The 16,912-nt window shown below is 41.5% G+C and overlaps 1 protein-coding gene across 1 annotated transcript in view; it reads right to left on the reverse strand.

Annotated features, from left to right (window-relative positions):
• Positions 1 to 16,912, reverse strand: part of TENM1 (teneurin transmembrane protein 1) — a 572,606-nt gene that overhangs the window by 5,373 nt on the left and 550,321 nt on the right. The window contains exons 28-31 of the mRNA XM_025205187.1: positions 8,440 to 8,736; positions 2,781 to 3,168; positions 791 to 2,011; positions 179 to 321 (exon numbers count right to left, since the gene is read on the reverse strand). Of these exons, the coding sequence (XP_025060972.1) occupies positions 179 to 321; positions 791 to 2,011; positions 2,781 to 3,168; positions 8,440 to 8,736 (2,049 nt within the window). The remainder of the gene's footprint in view (positions 1 to 178; positions 322 to 790; positions 2,012 to 2,780; positions 3,169 to 8,439; positions 8,737 to 16,912) is intronic.

Consider the following 16,912-nt stretch of genomic DNA (forward strand, 5'->3'; position numbering starts at 1 on the left):
CAAGTGGCTACAGTGGGCAGGCCCCTAAGATGAGCAACAACACTTTGTTTTTTTCCCCAAAATTATCCTTTAGTTTACAGTGGTCTGTGCCTTGTATTAAGATTTGTTTGAACATTTTTCTCTGCTCCCATAATCACATTCCATAGTTGAGGCTAACAAAGGCTGAGCTTCTGCTAACCTTTCCAGAATCCCACTCTTGGGTTTTTGTTTGAAGTTGTAAAAGTTCATATGTTGTCTCCAGTGCTTCTATCTCTGGTTTAGGGAATCCAGGAAGCACATTGTGTAGCTGGAAACCAAACAGCTCTAGCCAACTTCCAATGTCTACAAAACAGAATCAAAACATTCACAGCAGCAAAACACTTAACTCTTAAAAAGCCCTGATCAGCCAAATCTCGAAACATTAACAACTAACGTCCAATACTCATCTCACACACTTCTATGTTTTTAACACTGGTTACAAAGTTTTACTGCGAACAAAACAAATGACATTTATTTAATTAAACACATATAGCTATATTAAATTCTATATTGTACTTTCCTTCTGAACTGAATGAAAAGAAACTCAGATGCTGTTCCCTCAATGGCTCTATCTCCAGTATTTAGCCAAGAGAGGAGATGCAGGCACTTGCTTATGATACTGATGTTTTTGAGCAATTATAGAAAATATCCAGGGATATTTAAGAAGGTAGGAGCTTAAAACCATTTTGAGATGACCAATGGATTCTGAGGTCTTGGATCCATGTCAGGATTTCACCCAGAAGTGCTTTAAGGGGAAAAAAATGACTTTTACCTGTTGTGTACTTAGCAACATCTTGGATTCTGCCAACTGGATAGTTATTTTCAAATGAGTAGAGATTAAATGGCTGTGGAATGGTATTCAGATGTTTCCATATATGATGGTTTGGTGTTGTCCAGCGTCCAGCAATGACATCGTAGTCCCTTTGACCCAGATGCACTAATTTAGTAAGAGAATCATACAGTCCTCCATGAAAGCCAATTATAACTTGGAAATCCGGATTAGTGTCCTGATAGATCTCTCCATAAGGCGTGTATAGAATTTCTTTAATTACTTGACCCCGACTGCTAAAGACAGCTAGGGGGGTGCCAGTGTTGTCACAAGCAACATAATATTCTTCTCCACTGCTTAATTCCATAGCGATGAGATGACCTTGCAGATCATAATACAAGGATGTTATTTCTGAGCTAGTGTGATTGTACAAGTGGGTAACTCTTATTGGGTTGGAAAGATCGGCGTAAAAGAACTGTAGGTGTTGTCCTATACTTGATTTGCTTGCAACTCTTCTCCCAAGGCCATCATAGCAGTATTGCACAGTCCAACCAGACATTTTATTGTAAGCTTTGCTTAGCAAGCCATTGGAGTTATACTCAAAGATTTCATTGCCCCTTTGTCTAAGAAAGCCATCTTCATCCACTTTGTATTGAATTTCTCCTAGTCTGGTAATGCGATCTCTAAGATCATATCTCAGAGGAGTGAGCCGGGCACTGTTTCCATGACTAAGCAAGTTGATATTTCCATTAAGGTCATAACTGTAACGCCACTGGGTTTTATCATTCACAGAGACAGTCTGAAGTTGGCCGTCAGCATCATATTCATAAAAGTACCTTGTTATGTTGGCATCTACTCCTACACGTATATCACATATCACCATCCGACCCATATTATCATACTGAATGGTCATCCAATAGGCTATAGACTTAAGAATTTCATATTGCACTTCAATCACCTGCCCGTTGGCACTAAAAATCTTGGTGTGTTTCATCACAGTGGTGGTTATAACTTGGTTCAAGTCATAATTGATTACACTGAATTTTCCAAACTGTTCAGTCCTTCCAGACACGTCAACATAGCGGTACAGATCTATAGGAAGAGGTGTCTCATTTATCATGGCCTGCATGCTTGTAACCCGGAAATTGTTGTAACTGTAGTCAAATCTGGCATTCACAAGACCTTCTTCGCTAAATCGGAAGATCTGACGACCAATAAGGGGACCTATGCAGAGCAAATAATGGAAGGAAACATAGAAAAGCAAGTACAAATAAATTAGGCCAATAGTACACACACACACACACACACACACACACACACACACACATATACATACACACACACACACACACACACACTATAATTAGGAAAGATAGACTATTAATCTGAAAATACCCCTGAGTCTTATTACTATTTGACTATAAAAAGATGGTGCTATTAAATAAGAAAATGTTAGAGTATTCTCTCCCAAACTTATTTTAGTGTACACTCTTCTAATTCTTGTATTTTATTAATATTCCTTTACTCTTATGATATTTCATATATAATTATGATTTCCATATACTTGCAATCTAATTCTCACTTGAATTTACAGTTTACACGGCTAACACTTCACCAGCATAAATCATTCCTTTGAATTTATGTTATGATATTAATCTTTACATGCTAACAATAAAGCAACCTGATGTAGTAGTTAGCAGATAGCTATATCTTGGAATAAAAATAATCAAATATTATGAGTGTGCCATAGTAAACAATAACAAGAATATTGCATATTTCAAACAGGACAGTTTTATATGCCCATGGACACGCATACAGTTTTTCTTTCTCTCTCACACGCACACAGATTGTTCATCCAAAAAAACTAAGAGCTTGATTCCAATTATATGAATGATTTCAATATGCCAGGTAGATTGTGTTTACAAGATAAGGGCCCAAAGTTTTAACAAAGCGGGCTGTATTACCCATGACAATAGGTGTAGATCTAACAAACCTGTCTGCCTGTATCTGATGGTGCAGATGAATCCATCATGCATTAAGTGTATGGTTTTTATAACCCCAGAAGATTCTTCATATGTAAAGGTGACTTGAGCAGTATCGTAGAGGATTTCTGACAGCCGGGACTGTTTTGTGTACTTGTAAAGGACTCGACGCCCTGTTCCAGGATATAGTGTTTGCAACAGCCGTCCATCTCTGGTGAAATCTTGTATGAAGGCAGTGCTGCTGTCCGGGGGAGTGTAGATGTTGCGATAGTATCCCACTGAAAGCATGGTCTGCAAGCCGTGGCGCACCATACTCGGCATGGTAACTGAGAGCAGGTAATCTGACTGGTCGTACTCAAAGATGTAGCGGCGTTGGCTGTGCAACAGGAGCATCACAGACTGGAATTGAAACAAAAGGGCAATGCAAGTCACTGACCAAGTAGCTACTGGAAAATGAAAGAAACCCTGAAACAGATTCCCATTTCTATTGCTTGCTCTGTACCATAGCAAATACAATGGTCAGCTTCAGAATACGTGTGGCCCACGTGGCCGCTCAGATGGGGAAAAAAAAGACTGAGGTGAGGCAGTGTGGGATCAGAGGATCCAAAATTGACAAGACAGATGTGGCACTCAGCAGCATTGCAGCCATTATCTAACCTACTGGGATGTTTTGGAACATTTAAGGCAGCTGCCCAGGAGGCAAATACAGGCAGGACCTCTGAGTCCCAAACACAGGTAAGGTACCCGTAACCAGGTCAAATCTCCTTGAGGCCATATTCACTGTGGCTAATAATGTGATTAGCTCTTGCTGGCACCACAAGTCTCCCTAGCATTGATGGGTACCAGCTGTGGATCACTGCCCTCTATCAAAGGAGAATAATGCTTGTTCGTCTGTGCATGCATGTCTGCATGTGGCACGGTCATGAAAAATTCTCCAGGTTTATTTGTGAGCCCACATAATTTAAAGGGGTGTTGTATGTGTGTGTGAATAGTTTTATTGACCGACAAATAGGTGACTGACCGACACACTTGTCTAACAGCACTTGGTAATTGCTAGTTTGCTGTGGTTGGGAAGTGAAATCGCTAGCTCTGGTTTCTGTTATCTGACTAGACAGACTTCTGGAAGAAATACTTCCTTATGCAGATGGAAAACAGGGTTCCTGTGCACTTCCACGGCAGTAAAAACTTAATGGTATGAATGCTCACAGAGTGCAAAGCGCAAGCCCCGTGGGGAGCAATTATTGCTGAAATGAATTTAATAAATGTTTAGAGTGCATATTCATGGCCACTCCTTGTGGTATTCACCCAGTTCTATGAGACGGCACGACTCTGCATGAACATTATGCATCCTGGACAAGTTACTTGAACTTCAGCACAGAACTGATACCCCGGCGTGTTCATATTATGTTCCAATGCTAGGAAGCACTTGAGCGGGACAGAGACAAAGCACTGAGCTAAGTGCTTTGTCTGTTTGAGGCCAAAGTGCTCAGCCTTCTGCAGGATGGAGCCTTAAGAGCAAGATTGCGCTTCCCTCTGATGAGAGACTTCCTAGATGCTAGAACAATGGAAACAAAAAGTCAGGAGGAGAACTTGCCTCCTAGCAAAAAAATTCCCGTTAGGGAGGAGGACACTAAAGACTCAGCCCTGCAATGTGCTGAAAAATCTGGCCCGGATCCTACCGCTGGCACTGATAAAAACCCAAATGCCTATTCAAAGGAATGAAGGCAGACTAGCCAACCTCCCTAAATTTCTTTTTCCTGTTATCCTCACCCTCACATTTATTTCATGCTGCCTTTGGTGAAAGACATCTGTTACCTGTGCTGAGGCCAATGAACATCAACATATGCTGTGTGCAAGTTATCTAGTGACAGCCAGTGACGACAGACCTTTCCACCAAGCTTTTTCTGATCGTTTTATTGCTGGTTTGCCAAACATTTATAACACACACAGTGTTTATTTTATTCTCACCTTCAGTCAACAGTCCCCAATCTGCAGTAAACCACTGGCTGAACTCTCTCCCTGCATCGATGTGATGCCTCTTGCTCTATAATGCTCCCTGGTCTGTTTTTAAGCTGTCTGCCATTGACACAGTACGAGTAACAAGATCAGAAACATCTCTAATATAACTTTAATGCCCCTGTGGGCCATTTTCGCAGTACTTTGTGGCTTTTCCACTTTTGTCCAGGATAGTAAAAGGAGAGTATGAGGATTGGGAACTTAGTATCCAACCCCGGTATCGCTGTGTTCCAGAAGCAGAATAAAAGGTAGTTCTTGTCCCTTCTAATAATATTAGATGAGATTTTGAACCACTTGTTCAAACTGAATTCTAGCAATTTCAAAAGGATGTTACAGACTATCTCATCAAGCATAAAAAAAAAGCTCTCATTTAATAAAAGCAGCCAGGGAATGGTAAACCTCATAGGGATTGATGCCGACATGATGTTTTCAATGGCGATTGTTTGAATTTCTTTTGGGAATACAACAAACAGGTCCATTGCTAAATAGGGCCACTAGATGTCACTTCTGTTCTGCACACACAGAGGCCCCCTCTACACCTTACATGTATCATGCAATTACTGGGTTAATTGGGAAGTTCATTTTGGGCAGTTATACGTGCAAATTAACTATTGTGCCTTAAAAGGTCCAACTAGCTAATGACTTTATGGCCAGTTTCTATACAGCTTTAATTGTATGTGTTGCAGGGTCTGCACCTGTAGCTGGGAGCTCAGCCGACAGGGCTTGCAGTGGCAGGGGCCAGGGCTGGGAGTCCCGCAGCTGAGGGGACGCTTGGCGCCGGCAGTGCCCCACGGCTGCTGGGTGAGTCCTGCAGTTCACACGACTCCCTCCTGCCAGTGCCTTGTAGCTAGGTGACCCAGGGTCCTGGCAGTCGTGAATCCCATCAGCTACAGGTCTTGCAGTTGCAGGAGCTTGTTAATTGCCAGGATGAAGATCCTGGGCTCCCCCATGTATCGGCAATTAGGCACGACAGGATCTGATGCTGGATCCCACAATTACATCTCCTGCCACCATGCACATACGATATGGGAGGAGGTGCAACTGTGTGGATCACACAGCAGATCCTATCACGCTTTCGCTTGAACGTCTACAGGGGTCCACAGCTGTCCATCCTTTTTTGCCTAGCTGTAAATAGAGCAGGATTTCAGAAATGAGCTTTGGGTATTCAGATTTTTGGGTGCAATTAATTATTCATTTTTTGTAAGGATCCATTTCATTATCAAAATAATCCAAATGAATTAGCTTATTAAAAATGATCTTTAAAGGGTTGTCATCACTGTGCCTTTTGAAAGTTAAACTACTGAGAGTGAATGTTAGCAAGAAGGATGATTTGACTATAATTAACCCATAAGGAAAGCTAATAAATGAGACAAAAAAGTTAATACCTATAAACTGGAATTTTAACAAACCTAGTGAACGATGTAATTGATTTTTTGATCAAATGAAATCATTGGAGCTTTACGTGGATTCTTACAGTCACGGCTTTAAAAATTGTTCCATTACGAACCCAAGAACCATTTATTTTCAGCGGGGCCACAATATGGTATCTTGCTGTGTAAGATTTTATTGGACCCGATGTGAACTTGCTCTCAGAGCTGGAATACTCAGTGGAAAAAAAAGGTCAATTTGAAGTGCAGAAGGACTAGAAGGTCACGCTCATCGTGTGTGACCCTCACTAACTTCCATAGAAGAAATATCACAAAATGCTGGGCTTATCTGAGCTGTTGGATTTTTTGCTGTTTACCAGAATTTGGTACTGATGAATAATTTTCAACATATTAGCTTTAAGATGCATATCTAGACTCGAAGTAGCCTGGAAAAATGTAAAACACAGAAACCTTCTAAAATTATTGGTCATTTGGTCAGGCCCAAAGCAAAAATATAAAGATATCTTCCTTGTCTACTCTTGATGTATTACCAAAATGCTCAAAACCTGTACTGAAAGTCTGTTTACTTGTGATTTCAGCTCAATGTATAGGAAAGAGAACCCGACACATTTATCCAAACCAAACTTCTGAAACTTCTAAGGTTTCTCAATCCTGTTAACAAATACAGATACCACATGCCATACAGGAAAGGAAGAAAGCATTTTTATATGCTTCCTAAGCCATATCAAGTTTCTGTCTGGGCTAGATTAAAATGTTCTTTGGCTCAGATTTAAATATATTTGGAGTTTGTACAGTGGAAGATCTCTTAAAAATACACATCTAGAACTTTCAAATATTAAATAATTTCAAAAGCACCTAACAGTTTACTGTTTATTTCCCCCTTTACTATCTCCTGTGCTTAACAGTTTGGAAAATATTTTGCATATATATATATATATATATATATATATATGGATTATATTATATATATATATATATATATATATATATATATATATATATATATATATATATATATATATATATATATATATATATATATATATATATATATATATATATATATATATATATATATATATATATATATATATATATATATATATATATATATATATATATTTATATTTCTTATATATATATATATATATATAAGAATGTACATGTATTTTTTTTTTAGTTTCAGGAGATGTCACTTGAATATTTTTCTACAATATGTTCTTCAATATTTGAAAACAAAGAAATGCTACTTGGATTTGGGAACAATGATGTATATAAATGATGCCTGCTTTGGACTACACAACTTGTGTCCCTTTAATTTGTGACTCATGTCTCTATAGAGAACAGCAGTTCACTACTCTTATAGCAATTAGTCCTGAAGCTATTTCAAGGCCAGAGGAATAATTGTTTTCATCTCCTTTTTCAAAGAGTGTATTCAATGCTCCTGACAAGTGCTGGAGACCTATTTCCTGATTCACAAAATAGGTACAATAGAGCACGTCATACTAACAGCTTGCTCAGTTTATAAACATGACCCAGAAGAATCATCTCTATAGGTAAGGAGATCGTTCAGTTTTAACGGCCATTAAATACTGGGCTTCCCTCCGCAGACTGATAACGTCTCTATCAATAGGGTATGGAGGACTCTACTTCTGTGTATCTGCCTCAGGTCGGGAGCTACCAACTTATTCTTACACAGGCCATTAAACAACCCTCAGATGCCTGGCACTGCCCTTGGTGGGTTTAAACTGGTAACTTAGAAGCATCAGTCTTTCAAACCCATTTTTAACGCAACCAACTCTCATCTGCTTTTATATTCAAATATTACTCCTAAATTTTTACTGTAGCCTAATGAAGCACATGAAGAGAACTGAGACAAAAACATGGGTTAATTCCACATTCACTTATTCTGGCATAAATGTGTTACCGTTCAATGTTCCAGTTCACAAACTTATTTTGTCTGCATTAACTTTACATTTAGACAAGTTTCTCCTTTTTCTAGAAAAAAAACGAAATGGGAATAAACTTGGAAAAAATGAAGCGAAAAGAGAACATTTCCTCAAATTTACTTTTACTACCACATTCTAAGTAGTGAAGACAGACAGTCCAAAGACATTTTGTCTAGTTATAAAATTATTCATACTTTAGTCTAAATTACTTTTGGTGGAGGCTTTACCAGGCCTATGAAATTATTTATAAATTAGCCTTTATATCAATATGAACTTTCCTCCCTTTGATATAACAATCCACTTTTAAATTGATTTACCTTTTCTAAATATGTGTAGCTCCATATTTTACCATCTGCCCATGTCCTGGAAATGATCTTTCCACTTGGGTCATATTCCATTTTCTCAGTCCATGTTCCTCTCTGAATATAGGTCACTAATCCTGAATGTGAATAAGTGATGTTGACTTCATTGTACTTGCTGATGGGTGACCACAAAATTGGACGTCCTGTCTGGTCATACATAATCCGAAGAGTGAATTTTCGATGGTCATCATAGATCTTTCCTGTTCTGGTTACGTGGTCAAAATCAATGGATAAGAGGTTTCTGTTGTGGGCCTAAAGATAAATATATAGTCAGGTAAGCAAAATGTGCTTTACGTGGTTTTTAGCAACTGCAGCATTTCAACAGACAAACTCAGCTACATGACAACTACATGATCAAAATGTGCTATTGTGAATTTACTAGTTCTTAAAAAATAAGAAAAATCTGAAGCTTTCAGAAGTTTCAGAAGAGCTGGAACTCTTCATTTAAGCCACCTTAAATGAAAAAGAACTGCTTTTTTAACTGTGATATACTTCATTTGAGATATTTACATTTGCTCCATTTCTTAACAAAGGAATCCATGGAGAAAGATGGGAACTTTGTGGTTAAACCGGCTACTAGTCACAATGGTCTGAGCTCTACTTCTGGTCAGACTGTTTACACGTACCGCTGCTGATTCTCTGGCAAACTCTAGCAGCGGCTGTAGGTAATAGCAGCTAGTCCCCATCAAGGCAGCTCCATCGCTACGAGTTTTTTGCAGCATGCCCTGCCTTATCAGCTCTCTGCTACTTGCAAGGAAAGGCTGCAGTACATTTACAACTGAACAACTCTTGCAGCTAGTGATAGAGTGATGCTCCCCAAGGCGACATCAACAGCCGATACACTGAATAAAACATCTACAAACTAAGTAAAACTGGCCAGAAAAATCTTACTGAGGTTATTTGTGATTTCTTTCCATCAGCTTCTCCTTGAAGCAACTAAACTTCTTACATCCACCAGGTTTCTTATTTCAGCCTCCTTTGGTTAGTTTTATGGAAAACTTCCTATTTTCATGCTCCAGTTTTTATTTTAATCTCTGCTCGTATCTTATCTCAAATCTTTCTATTTTATCTTTTATCTTTCTGCCTTCAATATGTTGACTTCTTGAGTCTATGTCAAGACATGTAGCTGAGTTGGTCTGTATACATTTTTGACCACAACTCTGCTTCTAACGCTCTTTTCTGCTTTCCATTCAAGTTCTACTCTGGCTGCTGATGTTAGGAAGACATGAAAATAAGAGAGAAAATGGATGAGTTATGTTAGCAGATTCACAGAAGACTATTCGCTGTTGCCCACATACTTCTTCAGCTAGTATCCAGGAAGCAGACCATACAAAAATGGCTATCAACCAATGGTAATCAACTTCAAATTGCCTAACAACCCTTATTGGAGAAAGGGGCTAGACTGTGATTTGAATATTCTGTTCATCATTATAGCTTCTGATGGTGAATAAGAGCAACAACTAGGGCCAGGCATATTTAATCATGCAGTTTCTAGTCTCTTCTTAAGAAGAGACTAATCATGCTATGTTGTGTCAAAATGTGTGCCTAAACAAGCCACTTTAGGATGAGCGGTTTGATCTTCAATTTGAGGTCACGGTGAAAGTCTGAAACCAGAACTCCAGGGGTTAAATACAGTTAACGCTCTGCATCATTATTAACACTATGTTCACTGCAAATAAACGCTACAGAATTATAAACTATAATTTATGGACTCCTAAAATGGATTGTTTACTGACTTGGGTCTTCAGAGCAACAGTGCTCAGCGGTGGTATTCATTTATTCTAATTAAATGGTGAGGCAATGCCTCGCAGCAGGGACTATACCATCGTGTGTGTTTGTACAGTGCACAGAACGCTTGAGCTCTGGTCCTGATAGGGGCTTGTATGCCTGACTTTAAAATAAATGTTTAGGCATATTGATGATAACAACCCAAGCTGTGATCATATGGTGTTAGTGATTAAGATGAACTTTTTCCCCTGTCTATAGATACAAATGGTTTGGAAACCTAAAAGAAGCAGGTGTTCTTTCTTCAACTATCTTTCCTATGGTTTTATATACACACATATCTAACTTTAATACCACTTATTTACAATAGCTGTAAAACACCTCCATGGTCCCATAGACTGCTGTAACTATTACAATTTATGTTCTAATGACAGTTAAGGATTCTAAGTAAAAAGTGATTTTCAGTGTGGCTACATTTGTTGGTATATTTGTGTGATGGATTAAGTTTATCTTTAAAAGCACATTTTTTGCACACTTACTAGGTGCAGTGAAAGCAGCATTGGTGAGAAAACACACTGAAAATTAAGCAAGGGATAATTCCTGGCTAATGCTGTGCTACCTTCTGTATGTATATTTAATGTTGTTATAGTGTTTATATCATAGAACACATCCCAGTGTCACAGTCCTGGGTCCAAATAGCTTGTAAGCTAAATGCAGATATGACATAATGACAGAGTCAAAAACAGAGAAGGATGGGGTAAGCATGGAGGCTGCAAGTTAAAAGATCAGATGGTTATTAAGTGAGATATGTGCACATCTTGTTGGTTCTGCTGCATTTGAGGTTTTATTACTGGTTTTGTTAATTTTGTAACTCATTATCAGATGCAATAAAGCAGAATGGGGTTCTTATGAGCAATGACTAAGTTATGAACCATCATTTCTAAGCTGATGCTGAAATGCTGATGTCAAATCCCAGTGGTTTATTAAAGCTGATTTCTGAAAGCTATATATAGCTGAGTAAAGAGTCAATGTGAAGAAATGGAATTGGGATAGTCTAAGATCTAGTGCAAGACATATATACACTTGCAAACTTTGCTGACATAACTTTCCAACAAGAAATAAGGAGGGACTGGATAGTTTTACTTTAGCAGCTAAATCTCAGCAGCTAGGCCAAGACTTAAGTCCCTTGTTTTAACTAGAGTCCAGAGCGAGGGGGAGTTTGTTTGGAAACTCTCTCTCATATTGCTTTACTGTAAGCTTGCCGAGAGGAAAGAGGTTGCAGGGAAAAGGGAACTTTTCAGATCGAGGAACAGCACAGAGGCCAGCTACAGAGGAGTTTGCTAGGGAAGGTCTCCTTGGAAAGAGGTGCAAAGTGAGAGGCAGCAGATTAGAAGACCCAGAGACATGGCTGGAGGACATCGCAATACCAGAGCCACTGCCACGTCCAGTTCTTCCTCTGCTTTTACCTGTGAGGTGTCTGTCCAGGCAGGGCCACACACCGCTGAGGTCCTGGATTGGGGCTGTGCAAGCTACAGCTTGCAGATTCCTTCCAGTGTCAGCCAGGTGGGGTGTTCCTGCAATGTGAGCGGTGCTTTCTAGTGGTATCCCTCAGGGAGAGGGCAAGAGAGCTATGAGAGGAGGTAGCAAGGCTCCAAAGCATCCTCCGCCATGAGGACTTCATCAGTTCCACGCTAGAGGAAACCTCGAGGACTGTGAAGGAAGGACTGCTAGAGGTGATATTAAAACAGGAAGAGGGCATGGGCTCCCAGGAAGGTGGAAGCTGGAAGCTTGTATCTTCTGGCAGCAAGAAGAGGTCGTTATCCCCACATGCAGCAGTTTGCCTGGAGAACAAATACGGAGTGCTAGCAATACAGGAGGAGGAGAGCATTGCATTGGTGGAAGAGGCCAGGCCAGAAATCCCCAAGGTGAAGAGGATCAAGACTACTGCTACAAAGAGGACGCGATGGGTGGTGGTGGTTGAAGACTCCCTTCTGCGAGGGATGGAGGGATCAATCTGCTGGCCTGACCTGTTGTCCTAGGAGGTCTGCTGCTTGCCTGCAGCCCAGATCTGAGATGGCACAGAAGGATTACCGAGACTCGTCTGGCCCTCTGACTACTACCCCATGCTGCTCACGTGGGCAGTGATACTGCCAGGGGTGACCCTGAGCAAATCAAGGGTGACTACAGGGCTCTGGGCACAAGGGTGAAGAGGACACGGCCACAGGTCATGTTCTCCTCAATCCTTCCGGTCAATGGGAAGAGCCCTGGCAGGACGAGATGCATCCTCCAAATCAATGCATGGCTGCGTAGGTGCTGTTGCCAGCTGGGATTTGGCTTCTTCAACCATGGGATGCTGTTTCAAGAAGAAGGCTTGCTAGGAAGAGATGGGAGCCACCTGACAAAGAGAGGGAAGAGTATCTTTGCAGACAGGCTTGTTAACTTAGTGAGGAGGGCTTTAAACTAGGTTCGCTGGGGGATGGTGAATAAAGCGCTAAGGTAAATGGAGAAGAGGGGGACATAGAGGAAGCAGAAGCAGGAAACAACATGGGAGGCCTCCTCATTCTTCCTGAGAAAGTAGGGTAATTGGCTAGTCACCTCGAGTGCCTGTACACAAATGCACGGAGCTTGGGAAACAAGCAGGAAGAATTGGAAGTCCTTGCATGGTCAAGTCACTATGACATGACTGGATTAACAGAGACTTGGTGGGAGCTCCCATGACTGGAGCACTGTCATGGATGGGTGCAAACTGTTCAGGAAGGACAGGCAGGGGAAAAGAGGAGGAGGAACTGCACTTTATGTAAAAGCTGTATGATTGCTCAGAGCTCCATTATGAAACTGGAAATAGGCCTGTTGAAAGTATGTGGGGTAAGGTTAGAGGGGAGAGCAATGAGGGTGATATCTTGGTGGGGATCTGCTATAGACCACCAGACCAGGAGGATGAGGTAGATGGGACAACTAGTGGAGGTTTCCAGATCACAGGCCCTGGTTCTCATGGGGGACTTCAATCACCCTGACATCTGCTGAGAGGGCCATAGAGCAGTACACAGGCAATCCAGGAAGTTTTTGGAGAGAGTTGAAGACAACTTCCTGGTGCAAGTGTTGGAGAGACCAACTAGGAGCAATGCTCTTCTTGACCTACTGCTCACAAACAGGGAAGAACTGGTGAGGGATGTAGAAGTACATGGGAAGTTGGGCAGCAGGGACCACAAGATGATTGAGTTCAGGATCCTGACAAATGGAAGAAAGGCGAGCAGCAGAGTATGGACCCTGGACTTCAGAAAAACAGATTTTGACTCCCTCAGGGAACTGATGGGCAGGATCCCCTGGGAGGCCAGTCTGAAGTGGAAAAGAGTCCAGGAGAGCTGGCTGCATTGTAAAGAAATCTTACTGAGGGCACAGGAACCAACCGTCCCAATGTGCAGGAAGAATAGCAAATGTGGCAAGTGATCAGCTTGGCTTAGCAGAGAGCTCTTCGGTGAGCTTAAACACCAAAAGGAAGCTTACAAGAAGTGGAAATTTGGACAAACAACTAGGGAGAAATATAAGACTATTGCTCAGGCAAGCAGGGATGAAGTCAGGAAGGCCAAAGTATAATTGGAGTTGCAGCTAGCAAGTGACATGAAGGGTAACAAGAAGGGTTATGTCAGGAACAGGGGAAAGTGTGGGTCCCTTACTGAATGGGGGAGGCAACCTATGAGGAAAAGGCTGAAGAACTCAATGCCTTTTTTACCTCTGTCTTCACAGGCATTGGTGACAAGTAGGGGGTGTACATGGGTGCACATGCACCGCCTGAGATTGGCCAGGCATCCCCTGGAAACCCAGCCATGAAACTGGAAGTGCCAGCAGAAGTGCACTTCTGGTTTCATCGCTGGCTCAACAATTGGCCGCTGGGAGACCACCCCTGTCGGCGATCTACTACCCCCCCAGACTTAGGAGGCACTAATCGCCCATGTTCATAGGCAAGGGCAACACCCAGGCACTAGGCGCACAGTTTGGGGAAGAGGTGAGCAGCCCTCAGTGGTGAAAGAACAGGTTAAGGACTATTTAGAAAAGCTGGACATGTGTAAATCCACGGGGCCGCATGCAATGCATCCAAGGGTGCCGAGGAAGTTGGCCGATGTGACTGCAGAGCCACGGCCATTATCTCTGAAAACTCATGGTGACTACGGGAGGTCCCAGATGATTGGAAAAGGGCAAATATAATGCCCATCTTTAAGAAGGGAAGGAGGATCCAGGGAACTACAGACCAGTCAGCCTCACCTCAGTCCTTGGAATAATCATGGAGCAGGTCCTCAAAGAATCCATTTCTAAACACTGGGAGAAGAAGGTGATTAGAAACAGCTAGCACGGATTCACCAAAGGCAAGTCATGCCTGACCAACCCGACTGCCTTCTATGATGAAATGACTGATTCTGTGGATGCAGGGAAAGCAGTGGATATAACATACCTTGACTTCAGAAGGCTTTGATACTGTCTTCCACAGCATTATTGCAAGAAAGCAGAGGAAGTATGGGTTGGATGAATGGACTGTAAGGTAGACAGAAAGCTGACTGGATTGTTGGTCTCAATGGGTAGTAATCAATGACTCAATATCTAGCTGGCAGTTGGTATCAAGTGGAGTGCCCCAGGGGTTGGTCCTGGGGCTGATTTTGTTCAATATCTTCATTAATGATCTGGAAGATGGGATGGATTTCACTCTCAGTGTAGTAGATACACTGGAGGGTAGGGCTAGGATTCAGAATGACCTAGACAAATTGGAGGATTGGGCCAAAAGAAAGCTCATGAGGTTCAACAAGGACAAGTGCAAAGTCCTGCACTTAGGATGGAAGTATCCCACGCACTGCACCAGCCTGGGGACTGACAGGCTAAGCAGTAGCTCTGCAGAAAAGGATTTGTGGGTTACAGTGGACAATAAGATGATATGAGTCAGCACTGTGCCCTGATTGCCAAGAAGGCTAACGGCATACTGGGCCGCATTAGTAGGAGCACTGCAGCAGATTGAGGGAAGTAATTATTCCCGTCTATTCTGTACTGGTGAGGCCACATCTGGAGTACCGTGTCCAGTTTTGGGCCTCCCATGATAGAAAGGATGCGGACAAGTTGGAGAGTTCAGCGGGGAGCAATGAAAATAGTTCAGGGACTGGGGCACATGACTTAGGAGAGGCTGAGGGAACTGGGTTTTTTTAGTGTGGACAAGAGAAGACTGAGGGGGGATTTGATAGCAGCCTTTAACTACGTGAAGGGTGGCTTCAAAGAGGACAGAGCTGGACTGTTCTCAGTGGTGGCAGATGACAGAACAAGGAGCAGTGGGCTCAAGTTGCAGCAAGGGAAGTTTAGGTTGCATATTAAGAAAAACTTCCTCACTAGGAGGCTGGTGAAGCATTGGAACAAGTTACCTAGAGAGGTGGTAGAATCTCCATCTTTGGAGGGTTTTAAGGCCCATCTTGACAAAGCTTTGGCTGGGGTGATCTAGTTGGGGATAGTCCTGCTTTCAGCAGGGGGTTGGACTAGATGACCCCTTGAGGTCCCTTCCAACCCTAACCTTCTATGATTCTATGAATACTAAAGAACTATACAACCAGAGTCTCAATTGGTGTAAACTGGTGCGACTCAGTTGTATATAGCTCTATGCTGAAGTCAATAGTTCAGAAACAGGAATGTTTCTTAACAAAGTCACTCACCATTAGTTTCATTCTGGTACCCAGTAACTTTACAGCTATGAAGATCTTTAGCTGATGCAAACTGTATAGCTTCACTGACTTCAATTCTCAGAACTAATGCTGCCTAAGAATGGGCAAAGTAATCTGTAGGTGTCTGCACATTACTGCTGTATTTTAACTTTAACAAAGGTAAACCAATTTGATCTTATAGTTGTGAAGTTCCTGATTACAAGACTAATAAATTATAGAAAAATGGGTTGTAAAATAGTTTGGTAAACATGTCTGGCAAAGCTCATATCCTTCAGACTTCTGAGCTGAGTTTTAGTCAGCAGGTTGTTTGTGCGAGTTTTTCTTAAGGTGCAAATAAGTGAGATCGGCCAAGCATCCAATCTCCAATTTTGTAAACATTCACTTGTAAAAACTGGACTTCGTCCAGTTCTGGGCTCCCTCTCAAAAAAGAAAGCACTGAATTCTAATTGATATATTACTATGCATCATGCTCAATGGTTTTAACAGCCGCCTTCGCTTCATTTTTAGAAGTCAATTAAAATAGAAGTGCGATTGATAAAAAAGAAGTCTTGCTAGATTAAGATGGATGGTAATATGCCTGGTTTTATGTGGATTATTAATGTTAAAACATACAAATACCTACAGACTGTTTTATGCACTTTTAAGAATCAGCAGGTCACTTAGGAGAAAGTTAGGAGTAATTCCAGAGTTGCCCACCTGGATAGCCTGGTGGCCCTGGCTCCAGAATTTCTAATTAGTTATGTTTCAGATCCTCCTCTCTGCTCCATTTTTGGGATGCAGCATCCTTAACATGCATCTAAAATATATTCTTACCACATCTAAAATATAACTGTTATAGCTTCTTTTAAGGCCTGTCAGTAATGGCTCAACTGTCTGTCCTCTGGGGGCAGCTTTAACAGATCTAAGGGGTCATATGCCCTGGTGCTGGCTGTTAATAGGGGCTAGGAATTGAGAACAATAGGAAATACAAGAGAGGAAGGAGCCTACTGTTTTTAAAACTCTGCCACTCTTTC

The sequence above is a fragment of the Alligator sinensis genome, unplaced genomic scaffold (genome assembly GCF_000455745.1).
Source record: "Alligator sinensis unplaced genomic scaffold, ASM45574v1 scaffold157_2, whole genome shotgun sequence".
Classification (NCBI taxonomy): domain Eukaryota; kingdom Metazoa; phylum Chordata; order Crocodylia; family Alligatoridae; genus Alligator; species Alligator sinensis.